Genomic DNA, 23,956 nt, shown 5'->3' with positions numbered 1-23,956 from the left:
TAGACTACTGTTTCAATAAACAGCAAGTATTCTGTGTTATCAAAAGTAATATTTTTTTTGCACAAATTTAGAGTAATTCTTCATCTTATTAGTTATTTGCTTATAGTATTTACTTTTAAATGTTTTAGTAATTATTCTTTTAACATTTTGTTTGGAAGACTGCAGATATGTGTATAGTGTTTTTCTGAAGAGTATACCTTTAGATTTTCATAAAATGTGTGTGATGCAATGTAAAGTTATTTGGATTGCAGAATAGCTCAGATGAATCACTGCTATAAAGATAACGTAGTCATAACTTCATCACATTCCTTACAATAAGCCTTATTTAAACATGTAGTTGGCCATATTTTATATGCATTATTTATTGTATGATCATGCTTTGTTGTATTGTTTCAGTAGGCTAGCTTTGGTGTTAAATGCTTTTGGTTTTCATATTATGGGGTATTACTGTTTTGTAAACTTTAGGTCTTGAGTGTCACAAAATTAAACACTTTTTGAATATTCAGTTAATTTTCACCTGAACTGTGACTGTTAAGATATTTTGGCCTGAAGAAAGATTTGACTATAAACATGATGCAATGTACTACTTATTTTTTTATGGTTAGAAATTCAGACCTTTACTTATAAACATGTATGGGAATTTTATTTTGTGAAGTACAGGTCTGACATGAGTATCATTATAGGTTTCTTGGGCCTATTGTTTATTATGAATAACTGTTGGAATAGACTAAGAGAACGATTCCTTTAGAATGTCAAAATTGTAAGGGTTGTAAGATATTTTCTCAGTGTTTAGTTACAGTTCAAATACCATTTTTAAAGACTTTTAAACCTAGATACTGATTAACCTTAAGCAACAGGAGTGATAGGTTAATACATTATCTTAAAGAGAGGGAATTGGAGTTCATTTCCATAAAGCATATATATATATATATATATATATATATTGAACATTCTTGAGAAATGTTATACTCTAAAGTTGCACCATATGCTAGAGATGTCTTGAACATAGTTTCCCAGAGGTCTTAAGGATATTTTAGGGTCTTATCAACTCTTCTGCTTTTATGTAAGCAATATTACTGTCATTGTGCATTGTGCTGTTCTTAGTGACTGTGACTCCATATTTAAAAAAAAATGTCATGAATTATAAAAATTTAAGGCCACTTCTACCAAACATTCAGTTATGAGCACAAGATGAATGACTGTTGACATGTTAAGTCATATGTTTGAGGTTCCTACAATAAACTGGGGAATAACTATGTAACAAGTCTTTTCTTCTTTAGTAAGAATAACTAAAGCATTCATACTGGGATTCTCAGTAAAAACATAATTTATTATGACTTTCACAACTGTAATGACATATGCTCATGATTAAAAAATATCATCCCTGGACTTTACAGATGAAATATAGCTGTAGGTCAAACTTCTGACTCAATAATATAACTTTAGTACAAGAAGTTAGGGAAAAAAAATTGAAAGGAAATAAAACAAAACCTGTTTAATAATACAGTATTTACAAAATCCTGATTAATTATAACATTTATAAGGTGTATGGAACAGCTATTGGCCTCATAAAACATTTTATCAACTTGTGTATGTAAAGTGGTAGCTAATGTGACAAAGACCTCAGTGCTATCTAGTCTGTTTTTTGTCTCAGTGGAAAAAGTGTTACCATTAACTATAAAAGGATATGTTTTGATATCATGCATAAAAAACTTGAGACAGCTCAACTAAACAACAGGGGAAGAGGTACATAAAATATGAATATAATAAAAATTAAAGAATGCTATTTCACAGTTGACATTGTTTTATTGCCATGATGTTTGTCTGTTGTGACTAAAATATTTTACAAGTTACAGTTCAGTGTAGTTACTGTAAAGTATAGGCAGGTTTTGGAAAAACATAGCACCAAAGTTAAACTGATAACTAAATTTTTTAAGAATTTTTTTTAAAGTCTGCATTACCACATGTCATAAGTATTTTAATTTATGTTCAATATTAAAAGAACTGAAATGTGTAGCAAGCATTTAAATGTTATAGTAACAACATAAGGCTTAGTAAATAAATGGACTTAACTATGAATTAAAAGGCTTTATATATGAAAAGCATTTGTTTTAATACTGTTTAGTAATATTTATTAACCTGTATTATGAGTCTTAATATATTTGTGACATTAATTTTGTTTCTTTACAGATACCGTAATAAATTGTTAAAAAGTATTTTATAAGCTGAGATCTATTTCAAGTTTAAAGCAGCCACTGAAGGTTGCTGCCATAGAAGACAGCATGCACTACCAAACTTTGGAGAAGTGAGAAAGAGGGGATGAGTGAGACTGTGTGAATGCATCCTCTGTTATCTTTTAAAGCTTTCCATTTGCTTAACTTCCAAACCAAAAAAAAAAAGTAAAACGGAAATAAATTGCCATTAGTCTAATCAAATTTGTGAAATGATATAGATTTGGAAAGGGAATTAGGGCTCAACAATTTTGTTACCTGTTAATGAGAATTATAACAACAGTAAGGTGCTACAAGATTGAGAAAGGTATCTTGAAGACATTGTATAAATAATTAATGCAGTTTTAAAGTGCCTAAATATTTGGGAGGAAAAGTAAAAAATGTGAATGCTAAATCCCTAAATTTTTAAATATTGCCACATCATGTGAAATATATTGGACAGTATATTTTCATTCCAGGAAGGTGGCTTTTCCAAAACTTCCTCTCTACAAAAGAATAAGGGATAGAATTGATATTTTTAACAATAGTAACCAAACAAATAAGTTTCTTAGCTCTTGTTGTTTCTTTTTTTCTTTAGGTTTGTTAAATAATATTCAAACCTCATATTATTGGCAATTTCTTCAAATAATTGATGTGGCAACTTAAAAAAAAAAGTTTAAAGTTGCTTAGTGTTTGTTTAAAACTGATATTATCAAAACAGTAACAAGAACCTGACTTTTTTCTTCTTTTTTTTACTTTTTTATGTGTAAAGTGTAACCAAAGGCAGGCTTATGCTCATAAAATTACTTTAATGCTGTTATGCATGATTGGGTGGTTGAAATAAAATTCTGATTTTTTTCAGTGTTCTTTTTATCTAAAAACTTGCTGCTTTTTGTAATAATGTTAGCATGTAAACAATTGCTTCATATCTAAAGCTTTAAGTATCTAATAAATCTACTAAGTATTATTTCATTTCTAGATGTTTTGTGACTTTGTAAGAACAGGTTTATTCTTTACAGTCTGATTTTTGAATAGTTGGACCATGTAAAGTTAATTTATTAATTCTTGGTTGTGTTGGTATTTCTGTATTCTTAAGTGTGTAAAAAATAATGTTGGTCAGGATAAATACAAACTGATGCAAGACAAAAGGTTAAGATATACAACAAGTAGTTGCCACAAATGGTCTTTTTTCTTCAGTGAGTTTCATAAATGTAATTAGTAACTTGAAATAGAGAAGAAGCCTGGTTAGTAATTGGTTTGTGATGTTTGGTTTAGAAAATAACACAAAACATAGAGTCAGTAGTTGTTTTTTTATAGTTTTTTGAAAATGCATAGTATTCATATTTAGGCATGTGTAACTGAAATGATAAATGCTAGTGACAGTGATAAGAACATCAGTGTTTGAAATTATGCATATAAAAATTGTTTTAATTGTTCAGATACTCACATCCCCTTCTTTTATTTTGTAAGATGATACTTCAGAACAGTTGAAATGTTTTTTTAGTTTTTATATATGCAAGTCATTTAATGAACACAGTACATCTACTATCATAGGTTTGATGTATTGCCACGGAATGCTTTGAGTTCTGTCACCTGCCAAAAAAAAAGTGTTAAGATTTATTATTTTCTTTACCGTAATGAAATCTTTAAGTGTCCCCCCCCCCAATGGTAATGAGGGTAGGCTTAAAGGTCTCTGGGGGCAATTTCAGCATTAAAAAAAAATCAGTCACCTAATGGACCAACTGAATTAATTGAAGAAGCTTCTATTTTGCTAATAAAAAGAGAGAAAACACAATTAAACACTAGTAATATTTAATAAAAAATAATTTGAACTAAACAAAGCATCTCAGCAAAACTTGCAACATCCAAGATTTTGTTGAAGATAAGCATACAGGTGGTACAGTTCCTTATAAAACATAAATTAGCAATTATTTTTGAAATGAAGGAAATTAAATAGTTAAGAGTTATATAAATAATTCAATAGCATGTCTCAAGCCATTTTTTCAATAATCTTGTGAGTATTGATTTCACATGAAAAAATGATTTGAATATAAGCATACACACAAAAAAGTATTAGATGTATATAACACTTTGTATCTTTAATGCCATTGAGATGTTCTTAGGTGCACTAATTTATTTTAGATAAGTAATTTTTACAGAATAACAGTAAATTCAACATAAAATGTTATGCAAAGTTAAACTGTATTCTAAGACTTGAGTTGTGGAAAAACAAAACAAAAAACTGAAAACAAAGAAAATTGGGTGAAACGATCTTTTATTTCACATATAAGATAATTTATGTGGATATAATCACTTCAGCCAAATTATTTCCTGGAGTAAAGCTCTTTATGAATAACTTCTCTCAACTTGTGTGATGAACTGAGAAAGCATCATTATGTACTTGAATCAGTAATGTGATTCTGTCAGAGTGCATTTATTTTCCACATCGCTGTTGATCATTCTCACTGAAAATAAAGGAAGTTGTAACTTCAAGGTATTATCTGACTGCCAGTGGTAAAAGATCGCTGTCTACTTTATGTTCGGTTTTATAAGAATTCTTCCCAATAGAAAGTGCATGTGGTACTACATATGAATGACTCAACTTGGTTGGAAGGAACATACCTAGCCACATTCTTTGAGTGATTTATTTTCTATAATTAAAACATAGCTATGTGCATGAAGAAATTTTAAATAATTTCTTATTAAATAGGAATATAAAAAGGATAGCTGCATATCAAGTCTTTCCCACTCATTTTACCTTCAGAAAGTCCCTAAATTTTAAGTTTAAACCATTTAACACAAGTAAAACAGCTGTTTACAAGTTTATAAAATGCAAGCTCAGAAATAAAGTTTGACGCCAAATCAAAATGAAACATTTTATTACTATCAAATTTTGGTTTTGGTATTTAAAAGAAAAAAAAAATTAAAGCTACTATTCCCGAAAAGTGAAACATAATTACTCAATACTTTTTATAAAACTAAGTAAAAAATACCAGAATCGAATTACAAAACCTTTTGGCATTAAGTGCACAAAGAAAGACGCTATAAGCAAAAAAATACAAAATAAATATTTTAATACCACAAAATGACCATTTTTTTAATAGCAAGTATGGAAGAAAAAAGTTGATTGCATCAAGCTCACAAATAAACCTTTTAAATAAAGGCAAGATGTTATGTTTGAAAAAAAGGCCATTTTAATATACACAAACTAATAATAAATTATTGAATGATGAAAACATATACAAAATATTAATCTGTCCAAATACTAAACTTATTTTACAGTGATTTTATTAGTGTACAACAGGCCAAGACTAAAACCACATTTATTTGGCTTTCAAAGATATGGTAGTTGACGTTTTACTGAATGCAACAGTTTGTTGCATTATTTCTTTAGTCAGTGGTCTTTAGACCTATGTCAGATTAGTAGGAACAGGTACGTTTCAGTTTTACACTGTTGTTCTAATTTCTACACTTGTATTCTAAGTTGGATTAGTAATTTGCTCCTGATAGTGTCATTTCAATATTTGGATTTGTTGTAGATTGGGCTGGTCGATCGTAACTATTATGGAAATTATTAGTAATTTCAGTATCAATGATTAGGGAACCACTTTGGTGGTGACTGAGATGCAACCAAAAATGTAGAATCCCTAATGTCTTTCAAGAATATCATTGTTTGGGGTTTAAACTGCAGGTGCCATAACTGGTGGAGCTAGGCCTTCCAAGAGCTATGATAGATTTTATATAATTGATTCTGGGAATTCTATCTTTGGTTTCATTGTATGGTAATCCCAGCAGAGGTGTATATATGTAATATGGGGTGTCAATTTCATGTAGACAGTGTTAAGCCCCTCATTCAGTCAGAAAGAGGCTACAATAACCCAAAGGTGCATGGTGAGCAAGCTTTGTTTGATCACTATGGTGATTTGGATAGTAACTTAAGCTGCTAAGGTCCAATTTCTTGTTGGCAATAGGTCAGAGGTTCATAAGGCCAGCCCATTGCACGCCTTAAACAGTTGCTTAGATGTGCTAGTCTGTGGTGCATTTTCATCTATGCTGAGGAGAAGGTGAAGCTGACTCTTTGAGTCTTCACTTATCTCAGAGTAAGTCTCTTGTTTTCTCAAGTTGCAGAATATGAATTCTTATTACAGGTTTCTCTATTTTGGTAGTAGTTGGTGAATAGTGAATGTTGTACCAGAAGAGTTAAGGACTTAAATAGAAAAATGGGGATTGAAATATAACCACATAAATTGTGTTCCATCAGAGGCTCAACTTAGAAGTGTAGATTTAAAATTGTAATGGTCTGGGTATAACTCTTCTCTGAGCTGAAGCTCAAGTAAAGAATATCATGGCAATAGAATTATAAGATTAATACCCTAGTCGATAATTCTGTAGTGTGTATGCTGTCTTAAACAATTTATTCGTTGCACTTGGTTTCCCAGAAAATAGTTTTCATAAATATTTGTTCATAGTCATTGTTTGTACGCAAAATTCTCATTTTATAGACCCTATCTATTAAAACGATAAATCCTCAAATATTTTTATTGAGATATAAATAGTATAGATGTACAAACTTGAGTTTGTTCTTTATACGATTTTATTATTCTAAACCTGTATGTCTTTTTTCCGAACTTTATTGAAACATTCGTACTGATAAGTGATGATGATCTGGATAATCAGATGAATCCTCTTCAAAGGTTATCAAGTAACTGAATGTTTATATGTATTCTACTATCGTTTTCAGCATATATGTAAGTATACTCATTTTTCAGCGTGCAACTAATTCTTCGTGTTTTTATTTAAGTGAAGAAAAAAATGCATGACCTGGTCACATTTTCATTGCAATCTAATTGTATTTCGTTCTACATAAATAGTGTTATTTTACAATATTTGACCACTATACTTAATGTTTTATGCTGCGGTGGGTGGGACAAAGTTTGACAATGAATATTTTCATCTTATAAATTAGTAGGTAAACAGGAGCTGTAATACACGTTTTCTTCTTTAGCTTCCTTTCTTTCACGTTGAAACAAATATTTAATATAATTATGTGCTAAAGACAGTGAATTTTTATTTGTTATTTTATGTTACATATGGGCTAAGCGACAAGATCAGACACTAGTATGATTCAATTAGTCGTTTCTAATTTAGAAATGCTTACCGGAGGAAAGACTGTTGATCAGTAGTGCTTACTGCCTAACCGAGCCTGAGGTTGATCGTTACGGATATAATACAGAGATATGCAGCCGAGTAAGCTAACCACTGGGTCAAATTTGGTTTATAGTTAGTTATGTTTTTTCTTTTAATTTTCTGGTAGGAATTGGTCCGTGATTTGTTTCTAAGTTTACCACAACAAAATTTTGTAAACTGTAAGCGAATGCTACTGAAACAGGTAATAAACTAATTGATCTAAGAAGAGTTTTAAACATATTTAATTTTTTTAAGTTTTAATTTTTTTTCCCTCTAACATTTCAATCCTCTTTTGTATTCATTGACACTTAAATATTGGCCTGGCATGGCCTAGTGCGTTAAGGCGTGCGCTTCGCAATCCGAGGGTCGCGGGTTCGCGCCCGAGTCGCGCCAAACATGCTCGCCCTCCCAGCCGTGGGGGCGTTATAATGTGATGGTCAATCCCACTATTCGTTGGTAAAAGAGTAGCCCAAGAGTTGGCGGTGGGTGGTGATGACTAGCTGCCTTCCCTCTAGTCTTACACTGCTAAATTAGGGACGGCTAGCACAGATAACCCTCGAGTAGCTTTGTGCGAAATTCCAAAACAAACAAACCAAAACAGACACTTAAATAAGCGAAGATGTTTTTTTTTTTATTTGTTATATGGATATTACTGGTGTTTTTACAATGAAAACTTAACTGTTTGTTTCCTTACTTGTAATTGTATAATTTATTCTGCCTCAATGGATGGATAATAATAAATTAACACCATAAAATTATACAAAAAAAGATCTTTAATTATGCTTTTAGAAAACTCCATATATGCACTTACGGATGAAGCATGACGTTATTCATGTGTTTATCATCAAATTTTTTTTTTCTAATGAAAGAAGGATGAAAAATAATTTAAAAATAACCAAAAATATTCACAGAAGACTTCTGAAAATCATAAAGATCCTTTTCGAACTTGAAGTACTGGGTTCATGAACTTAAATTTATGGAAAATGTAGTTCTTACTTTAAAAAAAAATCGCTGATTGAATCTGATAATAAATGAGCTGCTAGATCTAGGATTTTAGAAAATTTATAAAATCGAAAATTAAAGTTATTTAAATAGAATCAAACATGAATTTTGTAAAGATGACTTCCACAATCAAATATATGCAAGTTTTCTTGTAATGAAGTCGGATGTAAAAAACATCCTGGAAACCAGATTATATTCCAAATTTTTTTTGAATCAATTCTTACTATAAATTTAATATTTTATTCCATTTTATACAAAAGTGAATCAGGGAGATGATGATAATGATAAAAAACATTTGAAAATTAATTGTGAACAGTGGCATTTTTAGTTAATCATAAAAGATTCATATATTTACACAAGAGTTTAGAATTATTTTTCTAATATTTTAAAAGGCTCTATAAACTTATCAGGGAAAATAATGACAAAAATAACTTATTACTCTCAATAACAACTGTTTTGAATTGTGTAATATTGTACAAGGTAAAAAGAAAGTTTAAACGGGTACGAGATTGTAGGGTGCGTTGCAGTTACTCTTGTTCCTAAGACGTTCCCGGCAACAATTAGTTGCAATCTTTCTTTGTTAACCTGAAGACTAAGGAAAGTCGAAACGTTGTTTTCTGCTTAACAATAAAAGTATTAATACCCATACCAGCCGTTCTGAGATACATTTTTTATTTTATTATTTCAAGCGGGTTTCTCGTCATCAAGAATTTAAGCAGATGTGTTATAAAACTATTACAATACAGATTGTTATGCATATTTTTGTTGCTCATAAGTCACTGCCCAATAATCCTTTTATAGAAAACTCAACAGGTAGGCTAGACGAAAAACAAAAAATTCGATGAGATGCCATTATCCGTATACACAATATAGTGCTATAAAATTATGGTTTAGTCCATAAATTGTTATTAAAAACAAGTTAACTGGATTTGTTTTTTATATTCCTCTTAACTTGTTCATTCTGGATCGAAATCAGTCGAGTAGATGTGAAATTGTACAACTTCATTTTCATATTGGTTCTATTATAGTTAACGAAGTATTTTCGCTTGAAGATTATTTTTGAACGTAAGCTTACAAACTAGAAGAAGTATCGTTAAGTACAGTAGTACTCAATAATAAGGATCGTGATGGACAATGTGGCAGCCATAAAAATCGTCTCTTTGAAACCCACCTTTAAAGTGTCTGAATATTAATGACTATTTCACAGTATTGGGTGAGCAAAACTACGGCTTATTGTACTTGTAAACCGCCTAATTGCTGATGAAGATAATCAAAATTTGACCATTTTAATTTTCTTCTAAATGAATAAATGACTTTTTCACACAAATGCACAGAAGAAATTATGAACCTTATTACTCTAATTCTTTCACATAACTCTTCCGTACGGGTCTCAAATCCTCTTTTCTTGTACAGGAAATAACACTAGTATATATATATCTGAAACGGACAGTGCACTACTTTGAGCGTATAAGATTTAAGGGGTAGGGTTGTAGAGATCCTGATGAGTAATAAAATCTAATCGGATAAATGCACACTTCACGCTTGGTATCGCTGGCGCACAAAAGTGTAGCTGTTTTTTTTTTTTTTATTTCGCACAAAGCTACTCGAGGGCATTCTGTGCTACTCTTTTTACCAACAAATAGTGGGATTGACCGTAACATTATAACGCCCCCACGGCTGGGAGGGCGAGCATGTTTGGCGCGAACCCGCGACCCTCAGATTACGAAGCGCACGCCTTAACGCGTTAGGCCATGCCAGGCCCAATTTCATAAAGGCAAGTAGGGATCGATATATGTATAAATATATGTAGCCTAGCTAGCTATAGTAATATAGAAAGCTTTAATTTTGCAAAAGGTATTGAAATAGGAAAGTGAAAACTACAAATATCGAGTTACTTTTTATCTCTTTGTCTCAGACTGACAATAGTAAGTTTCCAAAGGAGGGATAAAAATTAAATTTTAACAACTCGGATTTTGAAGTTCTCACTTTCTTGGCTCAATACTTTTTATAACTTTAAAACATTATATTACTCTCGCTAATTAGATTAAGTATAAATCGATCCCTACGTTAATAGAATTTTAAAACTATTTATTATACTTATGTATATATGCACGTAGAAACTTAAGAAAGAAAGAAACCAATGTGTTATACTTGCGTGGATTGGACTTAGATTTATTTTCATCAAATAATTTAAAAGAATAAGCCTACTGAAAAAGCAATACTCGTACCATGTTCACAGTCACCTCATAAAACACTTGTGCAGCATATCACACTGAAAATCAACTGTTGTAAACATTGCACTACTATAGCTAAACTTCAATAGTGTATGTACTTTAATAGCAAATACTGATATTTTATATTATTGTATAGCATAAACCAGAAATATACTTTTATGTAAATTAATTACAGTTTTTAATTTGTTTCACAAAGAATAATGTATTTTCTTTTTTTCTAATCTTGAACTAACGAAGGAATGATCAGTTATAATTTACACGTGTTTATTATAACACTAAGGAAATACACACAATAATATATTTTGTTATTGGACTGCATTCTAAGCATTCATCGACTGGGCGTCTCAATAGTCCCATTGGTTTTGGCAAATATATTCGTATCCTATAAAAGCAGTTATTCAGCTAAACAAATAATGATTTTTTTGTAATTCAGTAATGTTATGAATGTACTCAACCCAATGAATGGTAATGCGTAATCTGAGAACAGTTTTAGCTTCCCATACTTGTCATGACGCAAAGTGCAATAGGTATTTTGAACAAATGAAATCAACAAATCGCATTATATAAACCTCTGGTTAAATATTTTATTTCTCTCTTCCATTACCGTTCACGTATTTTCGTGATAATTTTTAAAGCTTCACAAAATAAAAACAGAAATAAGATATCCGGTCTTTTACACTTACTCCTCCTATTAATTTTCAAAATCATCTATGAAGAATTAATTGAAACATTTACTTTTTGGACTTCACATGATGAAATTAATTTTTCAAAGATAATAAAACAACGGCTTGTGATAAAGAATTCTTTCTTTCATATTTGAAAAAATAGCAAAAAAATGTTATAATGGTATCCAAAATAAGTTGATGTTTCGAAATTGAACATAAATCTAATGCAAATATCTCGTGTCCGTGTTCTGCGTGATATGGAAAACTGAATTTGTATTAAGTCCATACATAAACAGATGAAAATGGTTTCCAGCACTATGTAACAAAATTTTTACTTTTTCTTGTTCCTTGGTAGAAAGTGTTATTTCCCAATTGCTTATGCCTAAAGTAAATTGGAAAGACTTATTTTTCTCTTCAAACTTTGCTTCTGTGACCTGGATAATGAAATTTTCAAATTTACCCATTTTCCAGAACATTTCAGGTAGATAGTGCTGAGTACCTGATAGAGGATTTTCTCGAACTTTCCATAGTAATATATATATATACGGGGGCTCACCATTTCAGTTTAGTTCTAGTTGCCTAAGTGAACATAAAGACCTATGTATGTGGCCAATTTATCAAGACAAGAGCGAAAAAGTACTCTGTGACAACATCTGCTAAAATATGTGAAGCCAACAAGACATATTTCGGCATGCCTGTCGAGGATCAAGACAAACACTGGGCACCTCATTTTACCTGCGAGCACTGCAAAAAAACAAAAAAACTCTAGAAGGTAAGACGGACAATTTCTGCTTGCTTGAATAGCAAGATTGTATGTTCTGCAAATTTTAGACCTTTAAAAGTTTAAATATATTTTAATATTTCTAATTCCCAATAGTATAGAAAGAATATCACATATAAAATATTTTCCATGAACCTCTTACATTTTAGTTGTGGATGAAATAAATTTATTCTTCATAATAACAATTTTATTTTGCTTTTTTGCAGGATGGGATAGAGAGGAAAAGACAGATATGAAGTTCGCTATTCCAAGAATTTCGCGTGATCCCACTGACCACTCAAACAATTGCTACTTTTGCATGGTGGACCCTTCCAAACGTTGGGCTGGCAAGAATGCATCTACTATTATGTATCCGGACCTTACATCATCTATCAACCCAATGCCACACTGTCCTGAGCTCCTTGTTCCCACTCTGCCAGAGAGAAAACAGTCATCTTCAGAAGAGAGCAGCAAATCAGAAGATAAGGTAGACGTTGAAGATCCAGATTTTAATTTCAGAGGTGCAGCTTGTGAGAGAAACCTATACTATCCCAACCAAAGAGACCTTAATGACTTGACCAAAGATCTTGGTCTAGCAAAGTCAAATACCGAGCTTTTGACATCTAGGCTCAAGAAGTGGGATTTGTTAGATGAAAGAGTGCAGGTTGCAAGTCAGAGGAAGCGTCACTGACATTTTTCAAGCTTTTTCACTCGTCAAGATGGGCTCTGCTTCTGCCACAATGCATCTGGTCTGTGCGTGGCAGTTGGAATTGCCTGTAACCCAAACGAGTGTCGCCTCTTCATTGACAGCTCATCCAGAAGCCTCAAAGCTGTGCTGGTCCATAACGGGAATAAGTATCCTTCTCTTCCCCTGGCTCATTTGGTGCACCTCAAAGAGGAATACAACAGAGTCAAGATCTTGCTAGAGGCCTTGAAGTATGATGAGTATGGCTGATGGGTCTCCAAGAAGGCTTTACCAGGTTTCCTTGTTATCTTTGCCTTTGGGACAGCAGGGACACTGCAGCACACTACAACAAGAAGTACTGGCCACAACGGACCGAGTTCTCTGTGGGGAGGCACAATGTCAAGTGTGAGCCACTAGTGGACCTCCAGAAGGTGTTGTTCCCATCACTGCACGTAATATTGGGTCTTATGAAACAATTTGTCACAGCTCTTGTTAAGGAGTCTGCAGCCTTCAAGTACCTTCGAGACGTCTTTCCTAAGCTGTCTGAGGCAAAGGTCAAAGCTGGTGTCTTCGTTGGACCACAAATAAAGAAGATCCTGGAGTGCACACAATTCCCCAAGAAGCTTAGGAGGAGGAAGGAAAAAAAAGCTTGGGGCAGCTTTGTCGCAGTGGTTCGGGGCTTCTTTGGCAATCACAAGGCCGAAAATTATGTGAACTGGTTGAGGCTCTGGTAAAGAACTACGGCAAAATGGGCTGCAGGATGTCCCTAAAAGTCCATGTCTTGACGCTCATCTTGATAAATTCAAGGAGAACATGGGAGCATACTCAGAGGAGCAAGGCGAGCTCTTCCATCAAGATATACTGGACTTTGAACGCCGCTATCATGGAGCGTCTAACTAAAATATGATGGAAGACTATATTTGGTGGCTGATGCGTGAAAGTGATTTACATTACAGTCGCAAATCTCGAAAATTATTTCCTTCTAAACATTTTTATAATACTTTAGTATAAATACATATAAATCTTGATTCATATGTTGTTTTATTCAGACTTTTTGTAAATGAAAATGTGCAAATTTGCCCGTTTTTACATAGAAAATAGGTTAATTTCAAAATTTTATTATCCAGGTCACAAAAGCAAAGTTTGAAGGGAATAATTGTCATATTCTATACTTTTACAACATAAGCAATTAAGAAATAACATACTATCCAGGAACAAAATTTTTGTTACATAGTGTAATGATTTTGTTGCATATGGAAATACCTTAAATCGGTTTCCAGTATGGTGTGGTATGTTTACAAGGGAGTGAAGACCACGAAAATATTTTAATTAGGATTTTAATACAATGACCAGTTTTGAGACTCTTATTACCCATGGACATACATTAAATGCAAGAAAACTCATTTTGGAGTTGCACGTAAAACTAATTTAAATACATGAAATTGGTTCCCAGCATGAATTACCGTTTTAGAAATACTTGGTTTTTAGCTCCAGCATGGTGTATCATTTTTGAAATTACATTAACTCGGTTTCCAACATAATTTTCCACGTTTAGATTGAAGCCGCAACTTACTAAAATAGCTGAAATAGGTTTGCAACATGGTTTGCTGTTTGAGAGTAATACCTATGGAGATATTTTAACTTATCTTTTAGCATGAGTTAAAATTTACAATTTGAAGTTTACTCACAGAGTTATAGTAAACCGGGTTACAAAAACGAGTTTCTGTTTTTAGACTAAACTTATTATCTATAGAAATGTCTTAAAATGAATTCCGACAATATCGTTAGTTTTGAGATTAAATTCAGTACTGTATACATACCTTAAATCGGTTTCGACTATGAATTTCCATGTTTAGACTAGAATTAGTACCCTTTGGTTTCCAATGTGGTTTGTTACATTTAGATTGAACTTAGCACCCAGGAAAATACCTTAAAGCAGTTTACCGCATCATTAAATATTTTGAGACTGAACTTTGTATCCATGAAATTATTTAAGAAGGTCGAAACGTTATTCTGTACTTTATTTTAATGAAAGTTTTAATACGCATACCAGCCGTCTCGAGGATACTCATCATTGTTTGAATATTGAAGTTGAAACTGAAAGTGGTTATGAAGTAAACATTACAACGGGATCTAATTTAGCTGATGATGAAATAACCACTACGGTAACACTTTATAGAACAAAAAAAATGAACAAGAAACAGTAGTTTAATTTGAAGAGAAATGAAAAGTTTTGATCCCATCAATATCACTTCGGCAGTTGTATAAAAAGAATCAGATGCAATTTTTATATCACGCACACACATATTTATGGTGTAGAGAAGACAGGAAACATCCTTTGCCTAAAAGCATCTGAAATCGAGCTATTTCTGGGCATTTATATTTTTCAGGTCTTTAAAGGTGCCCGCATATAGGTTTTACTGTTTGTTTGGAATTTCGCGCAAAGCTACAAGAAGGCTATCTACGCTAGCCGTCCCTAATTTAGCAATGTAAGACAAGAGGGAAGGCAGCTAGTAATCACCACCCACCATCAACTCTTGAGCTACTCTTTTACCAACAAATAGTGGGATTGACTGTAACATTATAATGCCCTTACGGCTGAAAGGTCGAGCATGTTTGGTGCGACGGGGATTCGAACCCGCGACCCTCCGATTACGAGTCGAACGCCTTAACCTACCTGGTCATGCCGGGCCAGGTTTTACTGGAAAAATCACAGTCAATTTTCATTAACTACGGACACGATAGCAAAAACTCGGTTTAGAAAGCTAAGAAATTCTTTTCATAAAAAAAAATAACTGATTAACCAACTACATAAAATTCGATCAGTTATTGAAGCCATAAGAAGAGCCCTTCAGTCTGTGGACTTACAGCGCTAAAAATTAGGTTTCGATACTGGTGGTGTGCAAAGCACAGATAGTCCATTGTGTAGCTTTGTGCTTAATTTAAAACAACAACTACAAGAAAAATTTGAAAACCTGGCAGTGCAAGAGAACTGCAGCATTTAGTAAGTAATTATGTCATTTAAAGAAAGATCTCATATGAAACTATAATAAAAGCAAACCGCACAAATTATATTTTAAAGTTTTTGTGTTTGTTAGTGCGAGTGAATTCTTTATGACTGTAAAATTTATGGTAGAAAACGCACAACAGTGACAGAAAAAAAAATCATTATTACTGAGTATTTGATTAATTCTGAGTGAACTGGACCAATTTTGTAATATTTGATAGTATACGAGATTTGGAAAATATGAGTAAAATACATGGATCTGTAAGGCTTGATATACGGATTCTTTATCTATGGATAATAATGGTCGCAGTGACTTTCTATCTCCCAAGTGGTAACTATTCTCAACATGCTGATCGACTGTATTTGGCCAATAACGGTGAATGTGTTGAATTTATTAGATGTAAAAGAATAATCACTTGATTTTTAGTTAAAGGCTGTTTTTTAAGATTACAATTCATGTTTTTTCATTTATAAAACATCTTTATTTGTGACAAATGTATTTGATACTTTGGTAAACTAACATGCTCAAATGTTATTATGTACGTAAGGTGAAGTTTTAAACAATACAAATATAAAATTTATTGTTTGTCTGCCAGTTTTACAGAAATAAAATTATTAGTTTTAGAAGAACACGTCACTTGGTCTTACACAAGAGTTAAGCTTCTTCAACTTGACATCAGCTGAGATGAGTCAGTGGTCGGTTGAAAAAGCGACCTTTCTGTGTTTTTGAAATAGTAAGAATATTACTTATCAAGACTATATGCATAAAATTTCAGTGAGCAAGAAGCAAGCTTTAAACAAAGGTTTGTGAAAATAATATCTACAGAAAGGTATGAATAGTAATATTTAAACATAACTATTTACATAGCTTCTTTAAATATCAGCAGAATATATCAACTTATAAAGTTATGGTATATTATTTAGAGATTTATACAAGTATCCTTGCAAGAGCAAATATATGTTACACAATATATTGGTCACCGAAATGAATCAATAATGGATTTTTAAAACATCTTGAAATACACAATGTATGCGATGCAAATTAAACATAGAAACAAGAACTATAAATAGTATTTTTAATGCGTACTAAATTGATTTTTAAAACACTCTTGGCTACATTAAATGTCTTACTCAGTATTTTTTAAAATAATACATTATGTATGATAAATCCTTTCAGGACGTATAATTGTAAAAGTATGTAAAGTAATCTGCTTGCTATAATATTTGCCTCGTTCTAATAATGGACAAATTAATATAGTATGTGTGGTAAAAACTGGCGTGTGTAATAGTGTTATAATAGCCCTCGTGTAGCTTTGCGCGAAATTCAAAAACAAATGTAACATATATTTAAATCTAGATTACAATATTGATGTTGTTATAATTAAGACACGTTCGGACACCTTAAAATGAGCTCATAATCCTATTAAACTACGCTCCTAGTAACACCATCCGCCTACAGGACTTTAGTTACATTATCCACATATAAATACACCATCCACATTTTTAAAACCTCTGTAATACATAGGCGAAACTATAAAGGTGATAAAATTTAAATAACAGATTTTATATTTTACATACAAGGGAAACTAATTATAATCGTTAACATAACATTATGCAACTTAGATTGAATTACTAATTTTAAAACTTTGATTGCTACTATAAATTTGATATTATGCTGATCGACATCACCCTCTGATGGTTTCCTCGCAAACTATCTGCGCGATCACCATACTGCTCGTCGTCTGGTGTCACGTCGTGGAACTACGACACAAAGACAGCGTTCTCTGGTGACTATTATGTAACACTTATATTTCTGGATATATCTTAATAGTTATATAAACCTCAAGTGTACATACTACGTAATAGTTATGTAACCATAAGGAAGCATCCTTTGTATTACATATTTTTAATATATATTTGGGTTCATTAATTCTGTATTCTAAATTTCTTGTGGTTTGTGTTATGTAAATATTTCCATATTCACATATTATTATATATATTCAAGATTTTTCCACTACATCAATTTTATTTTTCATCATAATAATCATCTGGCTGACTTTGTTGTTGTTTTCTAAATTGTTACATTATTTGACAATGCAGGCCAGGTATGAGTGATAACACATGATTCAGGGAATCGCATTACGCTAGCTTTTTATCTTTCCGTGGCTTATAAATAACATTGTACTACATCTACACTTTTTTTTACCAATCTGAGTCACCTTTAGAACACCTAGGATGTAAGACGTAGGTATGCGTTCGGATCTGTCTGTGGGCATTTAAATGTATTTGTATGTTATCACACATAAACATCACAAATGACAATCTTGAATAATTTTATTTGCAAAGTTTACATTTTTCACTTTAAAGTTTATATGAAATCGTGGTTATTATAATATTTGACAATTCTTCTATAATCGAAATGTTTATAAATATAAGTAGGCATGAAACAAAAATAATTGAACTTAAATACGTATATTCAGTCAATAAATACCTTTTACTGTTCTCAAAAACTTTGATTCGAGCTCCTTTTTTGTAATTCTAAGTTAAATCTAATGATGAAAGAGCAAAATACAATAAGAGGCAAATTTGAAGTTTCATGCTCATCTTTGTTTAACATGTTGGTACCAGTGTGACTTTGATAAAGATGAGAAGTTTTAATTCATATTTATCTTTGCCCAGAAAAAAAAAATGCAATGGTAATAACTTTGTGAGGTGTACTAGATAGTAATGTACGTTTTAAAACGTATAATAAATACGGTTCATTAAAACCTGATGATTTTCCCAATACCAGTAGCTGCAAATGTAATTATTCGACCTTTCGTTTATAGTGTCACAAAAGTTTCAAAAAGTCATTAAAGACGCAAAACATCATCTTTTCTCCCCTTTTCACTGTAACAATCACTTTCATTCAAACATACTTTATTTATTAAGTTAAACCAAAAATGATAATTCTTGTTCTCCTCTGGTATTTCCATTCTTATGTTAAGCCATAGATAAATAACGCCTTTATTGATTTAACCTCTTATTCAAATTATTTCATATAAAGAGAGATAATCATTTTATTTTAAAATATACATACTCTCTGAAAGATAGTTTTTAAATTGTGAATAAAATTACAATGATTTTAAAAATGATGTTTATGGACTTCATATGTTTAAATCTAACCTTATGTCAGTGGGGTAGTAATAATGCAAGAACTAAGTAAATATTAAGGTGCTTTACATGATTATTCAAATATACCATTAATGTTTATAACTGTAAGTTTTGTAACAATATAACAGTTTATTTTATTGGCTTAAGAATTTTTAATTTTATATTGTTTTTCGTGATTCAGATGATACATTATCTTTGGTGAATGTCTCTATAATGATAACATAATACGTGGATGTATTATAGAATATGCAGATTATATAATTTCAAATAAATTTACTAAACAACTGTACTTTTACAGAGTGCTTTGATTAAATTTTACACCAGCTGATATTTAATGTTATTATAGAGTTTAATTAAAATTGTTAGAAGTACTCGTAGAAGCGAAATGAACCAATGTGTGTGAAAATATAAATCTCTAAATATCATGTTACTTGCCGTTACATAATTTCTTAAACTAAACGCTTAATTTAGAGTATCATAACAATATTATACTTAACATAATTTAAAGTAACAAAATGATAAATGTATTTTTTTAATTAATAGAAAAGTAAAATAGCGCCTTGACTATCGCTTATCAACATATAGTAGAAAAAACTGATTGACATTACTTTTAATAAATATTTTTTAAAAATATTTTATCAATAATAATAGCAGGTAAGTCTTTACATACACGAAACAGAAATTCGTCAGTATTAATACGTGTCCGCTTTTCACATCTACATCTTTTGATCCTTAGAACCCCCAGAATGTGACATAGGGGTCTGGGTTGGAATCTGACTCATATGTCATTAGTTGTGGGATATTGTGTGTATGCCTTTCTCTATAAAGATTTTTGACCGATCTCAATCAAACTAAGCATGTGTTCTTAGGGTTCCTAGAAGAGTAGCATATAGAAAAGGCTGTTCTGACTTGGCGATCCAGTGAAACTTTCCGAGTTCTTTTATTTATTCCCTTCCCTATTCTACTGAATTCTACCCAACTTCTAAGACACCCTTATGGCACCCAGGAATGTGTTGTAGGGATAGTCTTTATCTTTGGGATCATTTGTTTCCCTATGTTACCTCTGTGAGCCTTTATGTATTCTCATGTTACTCTATGATTTGTATCAAACTTCGAAGACACCTTTAAGACATCCAATGGAGCAACATAGTAGGATGGAGTTTGGATCTGATCACCCTCAATGTCACTATTCAGGAAGCCTATATTTGTCTTACGTCCACCTTTCCAATCTGCAGGTTTTGACTGATTTCAACCGAATTTATCATGCACCGTTAGCCCTCTTAGCCGTAGGAGTCGGCATTTAGAACTGGCCCGGGTAGCATTCTTTTAAAACAACTGTAGGTTGAACATGCACATCAGCTAATATAAGGTAGAATGTGTGACATTTCAGTATTGTACTAGCAATAGAAAACTGTTCAGTAATTTCAACCAAAGTGATGAATTATCTTAAGAGATAAATGAGACTGAAATCCATCTGGAATTATTCAACACGCTAATCGTACAATTTGGTAAAAAAAACTTTGAATTTACGTTCTTAACTTAAACAAGAACAATAATGAATCTAAATTACTAACTTTTAATTAAAGTTATTTTTCATTATGTTATTTTATTATAAGGATTTTTTACTTTTTATTTGAACAAGGTCTGAACATTAAGGACTGAAGTTGTTAAAAAAAACTAAAACATAAATAAATTGCAATAAACACTTGCACAACGTTCGGGCAGGCCTAGTCGCATCATTACATAAACAAAAAACAATAAATTTAATTTGTGTCTTTTATATAAACCTCTCTAATAACGGCATATGAAATTAACAAAACGATTTCGAATCACATTATTTTTAAACTATTGATTGGAAATTTATGCTTTTTAAAAGAATGTTAGTCACATGTTAAAGATTCTTTGACGTAATAGTCTTATTGGCTTGAATGTATTTGCTTCACAAACTGCGTTAATATTTATGCAAAAAGAGAAAAACTCTAATATTCAAACCTTTTTCGAAATATTATCAAACATATTATGAAAACGGTTCTTTATATTTTAGTCAGCTACTCCTTCACTGCAAATCGCTTTTGGGACAAGGGCAACAAATCTTAGTTGATGGCAGCTTCTGGTCTAAATTTATTTCATCGTGTTCATTGTTTTCATCAGTATTACTATTTGATGTATCATAAAGACTGATGCCACACCACTTTCTTAACTGGTTCAGTAAGGTTTCACTGAAAACTAAGTAAATCAGTGGATTTATGCAGCTATTCAGGCTAGCAAGTAGTAAAAATATCGTGTGTTCTGGAGTCATCTTCGTATCTATATGAAGAAATATTGAGATATCAGTTAGTATTTCTACTGGTTACATAATACCATTCGGTAAACAAAAATAAAACAGGAAATTAAAATAATTGGTTTTAATTATGAATGACAAGCTGCAAACAAATCGTAATATTTTAACATTACTATAATCATTTATTTCAAATTTTATCATTAGGAAATGCTATCTGTAGATATCGTTTGTGTTCATTAATTTTGCTTTTGCAATAATTAACGAGTTAGATATTAAAGTTTATTTTGTTAGTCTAGTAAATTGAAAATATTTAACACTTGTGGACTTAGAGCTAGAATACATTTGAAAACGAAAAATGTTGATTAGGTATTTTATTTTCATGTAATATCAACATTCATTCTGACGGGGACGTTAAGATCAATAGCAGCCAAGCATGGCCAGGCGGTTAGGGCCCTCGACTCGTAATCTGAGAGTCGCGAGTTCGAATACCCCGTCACACCAAACATGCTCGCCCTTTCAGCCGTGGAGGCGTTATAATGTTACAGTCAATCCCACTATTTGTTGGTAAGAGAGTGACTCAAGAGTTGGCAATGGTTGGTGATGACTAGCTGCCTTCCCTCTAGTCTTACGCTGCTAAATTAGAGACGGCTATAGCAGATAGCACTCATATAGCTTTACACGAAATTCAAACAAACAAACAAATGTTTAATAGAAGCTTTCTAGCATGTGAAAGAGATGGAGCTGATACAATTAACATATGTGTCATTTTAAACTAACAGACATATGTATGGATATGAAGAAGCGTAGATTGCAGTCTCGTGACATGCTTAGGCACATGATTGTTGGCATCCAAAATAAATCAAATTTGCTAGATTTTGAAATACTTGTCTGCAGAATGACATAAAATTACTTTGGGGTTTGTACAATACTTTTTTTTTCCGTAACAAGTATATTGATTGTAATATAAAATGTTATTGTTGAGTATATTCTAGTATCAACTCAGTAAGCCAATAAACATAGTCGTCCACAAACATGCCACTGTTTAAGACATGATATGTAGAACGAATTACTTTAAGCATACTGCACGTACTTAATGAACAAGATAATTTTACATACATGAACTATAACTTACCAGTATTGTAAAGTTTCAGTACTTGAACAGTACAAAATGGTACCCAACAAACAAAGAACGAGATAATTATAACCAAAGTGAGTTTCACTGATTTGACTTTGGCATATGTGAGCTGACTACGGCGCTTATTAACAACTTGTCTTTCTCTCCTTTTGAACTTGTCATCACCATTATTTAATCTGTTATGTTTGTCTTTGGCATCCAGGTGGAAGGATCTTTCAGAAAAGTCGCTCCTTCTTCTACTTGGTTTTCTTAAAAATGTGATATCGCTTGAGTAGTGGTTACGAATGTCTTTACAAATCTTGACGTAGCATACGAATATAACCATAAGAGGAAATCCAAATAATGTGACTGCAAAAAATATGACGTATGTTGTTATCCCCCATGTTACAGTAAACGATGCCCGACAGTCGAATCTACCAGGATATACCTCTGTAAGTAAAAAAAATATTGTTTGTGGAGCCGCAAATAAGCCTGAGATCATCCACGTAACTCCGTTCAGTACTTTTATTATCTTCAAGGCATTCCATCCTTTTGATGTTTGAAACGCAAGAAACCTATCTATTGCAATGGAGACGAGGATGTAGACAGAAAGATAAAGTGTGAATATTTCTGCGAATTTCACACAACGACAGAAAAAATCACTGCCTTGAAAGTTCAATAAAACTTTCCTCATAACATGAGGAAGTATATTAAAAATAATAACGAACAAATCCGCAAGGCATAAATGAAACATACAAATGTGAACGCGTGATAAAGGCCAGACCTTTCGACGACGGGCTATGGCACCTAAGATAAATCCATTACCAAGTATTCCAAGCAGCATTATAATGATCTGTACCGTAATCTCCAGCATAGGAAGTTCTCCATGATCTCTTGCGTCTATAACAAACGAATTGTTCTGGTTTGTCTTGCTTGAACTGTTTCTGTCTATCTCTTCCCCCATCCTTTTATTAAATAGCGTGTGGATCTAAGAGACTCTGGTGACTATGGTGATACTAAAACATAACGGATCTACTTGTCAAATGGGTGGAGAAATCCGAACATTGCTAACCTACTTAGTTATTTTTATCTACTTCATGCTATTGGCAGCCGAGGAGTAAACACTGCTGGTGAAAAAATAAGAGCAAACAAATTTATTTAGATTATATTACTTTTATAATACTGTTAAGTGTTATAATTATACAGTATTCATTAAACCCAACTGATTATATATTTAACAAATGAAATATTTATTATTACCACATTTATCGCTTTTTTTCATGCACAGACATCACATAAACCCACTTGCATAAATATGACATAATATGTGCAGCTTTAAAGAGCATTGGCTGCGCGCCATGACTGTTTGGAAAGCTCCTAAAGCTACGTAAAGTTTTCTACTCTAATATTATAACATATATAAAGCAATGTGCTTTAATAAATGCAACTAAAATAAAAATATGTTGTACTGTAATGAATTAGTCACAATTTTAGAGTGTGTAAAAGTGTACCATTACTTAAATGTGAACCAGTTATCTTCACTGCTGTTTTCAATAATCTTTTTAAGTAACCATTTAAGGAATAAAAACCATAAATAATTAGTGTACAACACTTTGTTTTAATGTTATTTTTTCAAACATACACTAGACTCATTCAAC

At 31.9% G+C, this 23,956-nt stretch overlaps 2 protein-coding genes across 9 annotated transcripts in view; one reads left to right on the top strand and one right to left on the bottom strand.

The window, feature by feature from the left end:
- Positions 1–3,182, top strand: part of LOC143222143 (importin subunit beta-1-like) — an 81,139-nt gene extending 77,957 nt beyond the window's left edge. For all 7 annotated transcript variants that reach the window (XM_076448180.1, XM_076448181.1, XM_076448182.1 and 4 more), the window contains one exon: positions 2,191–3,182. In XM_076448180.1, coding sequence (XP_076304295.1) covers position 2,191 — 1 coding nt within the window. In that variant the 3' untranslated portion in view covers positions 2,192–3,182. The remainder of the gene's footprint in view (positions 1–2,190) is intronic.
- Positions 1,305–23,649, bottom strand: LOC143222144 (annetocin receptor-like). Of its 2 annotated transcripts, none has more exons than XM_076448190.1 (2): positions 22,317–23,649; positions 1,305–4,675 (listed from the first exon to the last, which is right to left on the bottom strand). In XM_076448190.1, exons 1-2 carry the CDS (start codon positions 23,260–23,262, stop codon positions 4,617–4,619), a joined length of 1,005 nt encoding a protein of 334 aa, XP_076304305.1. In that variant the 5' UTR covers positions 23,263–23,649; the 3' UTR covers positions 1,305–4,616. The 2 variants fall into 2 exon arrangements, with proteins under 2 accessions (XP_076304305.1, XP_076304304.1); XM_076448189.1 differs by lacking the exon at positions 1,305–4,675 and adding an exon at positions 18,067–21,210 and having other exon boundaries at positions 22,317–23,617.
- Positions 23,650–23,956: the final 307 nt, after the last annotated feature.

This window comes from Tachypleus tridentatus, chromosome 8 (assembly GCF_004210375.1).
Source record: "Tachypleus tridentatus isolate NWPU-2018 chromosome 8, ASM421037v1, whole genome shotgun sequence".
NCBI classification, from domain to species: Eukaryota; Metazoa; Arthropoda; class Merostomata; order Xiphosura; family Limulidae; genus Tachypleus; species Tachypleus tridentatus.
The sequence above is the reverse complement of the archived record's forward strand: the minus strand, read 5'-3'. Positions and strand labels throughout refer to the sequence as shown.

Bases quoted from the DNA above. Each gene is read 5' to 3' on its own strand.
- LOC143222144 (XM_076448189.1), bottom strand. From the start codon at position 23,262: ATGGGGGAAGAGATAGACAGAAACAGTTCAAGCAAGACAAACCAGAAC. The intron at 21,211-22,316 runs GTAAGTTATAGT...TTCTTCATATAG, and splicing joins ACTGAAACTTTACAATACTG to ATACGAAGATGACTCCAGAA.